Source organism: Octodon degus, unplaced genomic scaffold, assembly GCF_000260255.1.
Source record: "Octodon degus isolate 3935 unplaced genomic scaffold, OctDeg1.0 scaffold00070, whole genome shotgun sequence".
Classification (NCBI taxonomy): domain Eukaryota; kingdom Metazoa; phylum Chordata; class Mammalia; order Rodentia; family Octodontidae; genus Octodon; species Octodon degus.
This window is the reverse complement of record NW_004524646.1, coordinates 1,777,215-1,781,348: the sequence shown is the minus strand read 5'-3', so window position 1 is coordinate 1,781,348 and position 4,134 is coordinate 1,777,215. Positions and strand designations below refer to the sequence as shown.

At 46.3% G+C, this 4,134-nt stretch overlaps 1 protein-coding gene across 1 annotated transcript; it reads left to right on the top strand.

The window, feature by feature from the left end:
• Positions 1-3,187: 3,187 nt before the first annotated feature.
• LOC101591398 (40S ribosomal protein S26-like) lies at positions 3,188-3,532 on the top strand. Its single transcript, XM_004635127.1, has one exon. It carries the CDS (start codon positions 3,188-3,190, stop codon positions 3,530-3,532), a length of 345 nt encoding a protein of 114 aa, XP_004635184.1.
• The last annotated feature ends 602 nt before the right edge of the window (positions 3,533-4,134 follow it).

Genomic DNA, 4,134 nt, shown 5'->3' with positions numbered 1-4,134 from the left:
GGGCAAACTCACACGTAAATATGAAAAGCCATTGGTTAATATTAAATCCTGCTCAGAGCCACTTTTTAGTGGTCTCCATCATTCATTCCTCACCCGGGCTCTTAGAACATGTACAGTGTAATGAAAACCACATTGCCAGATGCAGCACTCTTCTTCCTGAGCAAATTCAGTCACCACCGTTGTCACCCTCCTTCTGCCTCCTACACCCACCCAGCAGCCAGAGCCAAAGTCCTCTCTTTGAGCTCCCCTGCTATCCCTGACTGAATTCGCTTCCTGCTCTGGTCCTCTACCCAGCTCTTCCTGCCTCTCTGGAAGTGAACCCCACCTCTCATCCCAGCTCCTGTCCTAAAACCCCACCTCCCACCGCAGCTCCTGGTCCCTGCAGGCGCCAAGTCTGTGTGGGTGCAGGTGTTTATAGCACCATGCTGGGTAAGAAATAAAAGTATGGTTGGAAGATTGGTTCCTTGGGAAACAGGCTTTGAGACAGATGTCTTTGGGCGAGTGTTTTGGGGAACAGCACCTGTGAGAAAATGGAAGAAGGGTAGGGCAGAGAAAAAGAGTGGAACTTCAAAGAGAATATTATTTGGGGTACAGAGGTAATGGGCAGCAGAAACAACACAGAAATTGCCAAGTGGTTGGCTGGAGTATGCCACTGCAGCAGAAGTTGTTTAGTGTTTAAGTTTCTCTGCCCTACATATGGATTCCTTTAAAAATTTGAAATATATTATATTTAAACTATAAAGTCACCAAATCTTTGTATGTGTGTGTGTGGCCAGTCAGCCTGCCCTGGGGTGCGGCTGGTGCAGCATGCCAGGGATCAAACCATGGCCTGTGGTCCTGCACTTGCCTAAACAGGTATTTTAGACCGCTGAGCTATGTCACCAACCAAATCTTTATTGTCAGAAGGATGTTCAGTGAGTAAAGACAGAACTTGGGGGACCATTCTCTTACTTTCTGGGATGCTCAGCATATTTCCCGCCCTGGTCCCCTGATTTCAGCACAGACACATGGGAATTTCCTTTACTAAGCTCTCCTGTATGTCTGGACAAATGGATCAACATGAAAGTCATCGGACTTCTCCTGGAGGCAGCTAATTCTGTCTTTTGTTGCTTAAAATAGGAAATAACTCTCAATCCCAGTGGCATGCACATCTGTAACATCACAGAAGGCTGAGGCAGGAGGATTGCAAGACTGAAGCTAGCATAAGCAACTTAATGATAACTGTCTCAAAAAAATAAAATAAAGGGCTTGGGATGTAGCATACTGATAGAGAACTTGCTGAGGGTGGAGTCCTGGTTCATTCCTTGGGGAGAGAGAGAGAGAGAGACAGACAGACAGACAGACAGACAGACAGACAAAGAGACAGAGGCAGAGAGACAGGGACAGAGAGAGGAGAGAGAGACAGAGAGACAGAGAGAGAGACAGAGAGACAGAGAGACAGAGAGACAGAGAGACAGAGACTAGGTAGAACAGCGATTCCTAGCCATGCATGTGGAGCTTTAAAAATATTTTTTTGCCCACACCGTAACCTGGACCAATTAAATGTGGCTTTGGTTTAGGTATTAAAAAAAGAATACCCCAGGGCTTCTACTGTCCAGTAGGGACCCAGACTCCCTGGATCTGCCATCTGCTGTGTCACTCATCTGAATAAGGAAGATGATTCATTTGGCAGTGGCTCACACTCCATCGTCATAGCAGGCCCTGGGAGGAGGTCCTCAGCTGCTGGGCTCCAGCCTCTTGCCGCCCATTTACTACCTGATTTCTGCTACACTCATCCCCAGAAGCACCTTCCTCACCATCCTGATGACCTGCTAGTTGCCACATCTAGCAGTCCCCACTCCCTTAGTTCCTTCTCTGCACAGAGCTTGATCCTACTCATAATTCTGCCTCTTAACCCCCTCCCTGGTTTCTTTGGTCCCCATGTCCCAACTCATTTCCTTCCTCTCTGCTGAGCCATCCCAATATACTTCCTGGGTCCTTTCCTTGCTCACTTGAGATCCTCCTCTTCTCATTGTGTTTTCCCAGGGCTTCCCCATCATTCTCCTTTCCCTGACCACGGACCCACACAGCTCTCCAATCCCACGTCTCTCCTGAGCTCCACAACCGAATGGACCATTGCATGCTGTGCATTTCCACTTTTGACGAGGTACACATACTTCAAATACAACGTTCCCCAAGCAGAAGTTTTTACCTGTTGTCCCAGCTCCTTCATCTCACCCTCTTTGCTCTATGGGATAGCATGTTAGCCAGCCTCTCTCACATATGTAACCCCACACTCCAGGAACCTCCCAGACACTCCCCCCTCCCCCCAGCATCCAGGTGATTCTGTCTTCCTCTCTGCCCCACGACATGCATTCTGTCATGCGTTCCCTGTGTGGCTATGCCGATCTCATACACAGCCTCCTGGATGTAACCATGTCCTATCTCAAGCCTCACTTTGACCAGAGAGCTCATTCCAAATGTGTCAGTGTGCTGTGTCAAACCCTTGAACCACTTCCCCATGGACTCCCAAGTCCAAACTTGGAAAGGTCCACTGGGCATTAACAACTCACCCTGCATTCCTTGCTATGGCCTACAGGTGCCTGGTGCAGCCCCTGCACTGAGCATCCCTACCCACAACCTGCCAGCCTGCTTCCTCCCTGCCTTCCTCTGCAACCTCCCCTGACTTTCCATTATATCCCCTTCCCACTCGGGTCTCACTGTCCCCAAGTCGCCTGCCCCTCTCAGGTGCTTAGGTGATGTTTCCTGACATGGGCTGAATCCATATGAATTTTGAAGTGGGGACAATACTTCTACATGAAGAAAGTGCAAAAGATGATTACAAGGTATCTCCAACTCTCAAATAAATTGACCTTAAAGAAAGGTTTTTCAGGGGAGAACCCTGGGGAAATCCCATGTTCAACAAGAATATTTTCATTTCATTCCTTTTATCTCTTCTGAGGAAGACTTAGTTTGAACCACTGTTTGGTGGATAAGAAATTAGTCAACCAGCAATGCAAATTAATCAGAATATGAAGATGAACTATAATTTCTATGTAAATTATGAGCCCCTCCGCTCCTAAAGTTCTCACCCCTTATGTTGTTGTTGTTGTTTTTTTTAAGGCATTTTCTTTAGTATCTTAATGACATATTAGTGTTTCTTTGGCACTTAAAAATTATGTTGAGTTTTTGGGTCCTCCTTTCCAAGATGACAAAAAAAAGAAACAACGGTCGTGCCACAAAGGGCCGCGGTCATATGCAGCCTATTCATTACTCAAACTGCGCCCGGTGTGTACCCAAGGATAAGGCCATTAAGAAGTTTGTCATTCAGAACATAGTGGAGGCTGCTGCCATCAGGGACATTTCCGAAGTGAGTGTCTTCGAAGGTTTTGTGCTTCCCAAGCTGTATGTGAAGCTGCATTATTGTGTGAGTTGTGCCCTTCCCAGCAAAGTGGTCAGAAATAGATCTCGTGAAGCCCGTAAGGACCGAACTCCTCTACCCCGATTTAGACCTGCTGGTGCTGCCCCACGACCTCCTCCAAAGCCCATGTAAGGGGAGCTCAGTCTTAATGGACTGAAGAAAACTCTCTGAGAAAGAAATAATACATTGAATGTTATAGTTTTTTAAAAAATCATGTTGAATCAATAATACAAGCAGTATGATCAAAAGAACTTAAGTGAGGCAAAGGGAGAATTCAGTGAAAAATTCGTTTCCCCACAAAAGCCCTGTCTGCCATCCTCAGAGTCCATGCTGCATCACGTGATTCTAGGGATGGTTGCTCTGGTGGGCGATTCGCTTGGTGGGGACAATGCAAAGACAAGTCTTCTCCTGAGTGCCACTGACACAGTGTAGTCATCACTCAGGAGACACCTGTCCTGCTGTCCAGTGGCTGTCAGGCAGGAGAACGTCCTGTCAAATCTTACAATATCAAAACCTTTTTTTTTTTTTGGCAAACAACCTCTAGCATTTGCTTGGCTCATCTCCAACTATCCATTTAGCTCAGCTTATTTACTTACCTAGGGGTGCATTTTTCTTCTAATACATTATGGAGGATTTATCAGGAAATTATGCTGCTCAAAATGAGATGATTTGTGGGTGCTTTATGGTATTTTTTAGTGATTAGAATATTTGATATTTCAGTAAATGGTGTTGGG

Coding starts and splice junctions, on each gene's coding strand:
- LOC101591398 (XM_004635127.1), top strand. CDS start 3,188: ATGACAAAAAAAAGAAACAACGGTCGTGCCACAAAGGGCCGCGGTCAT.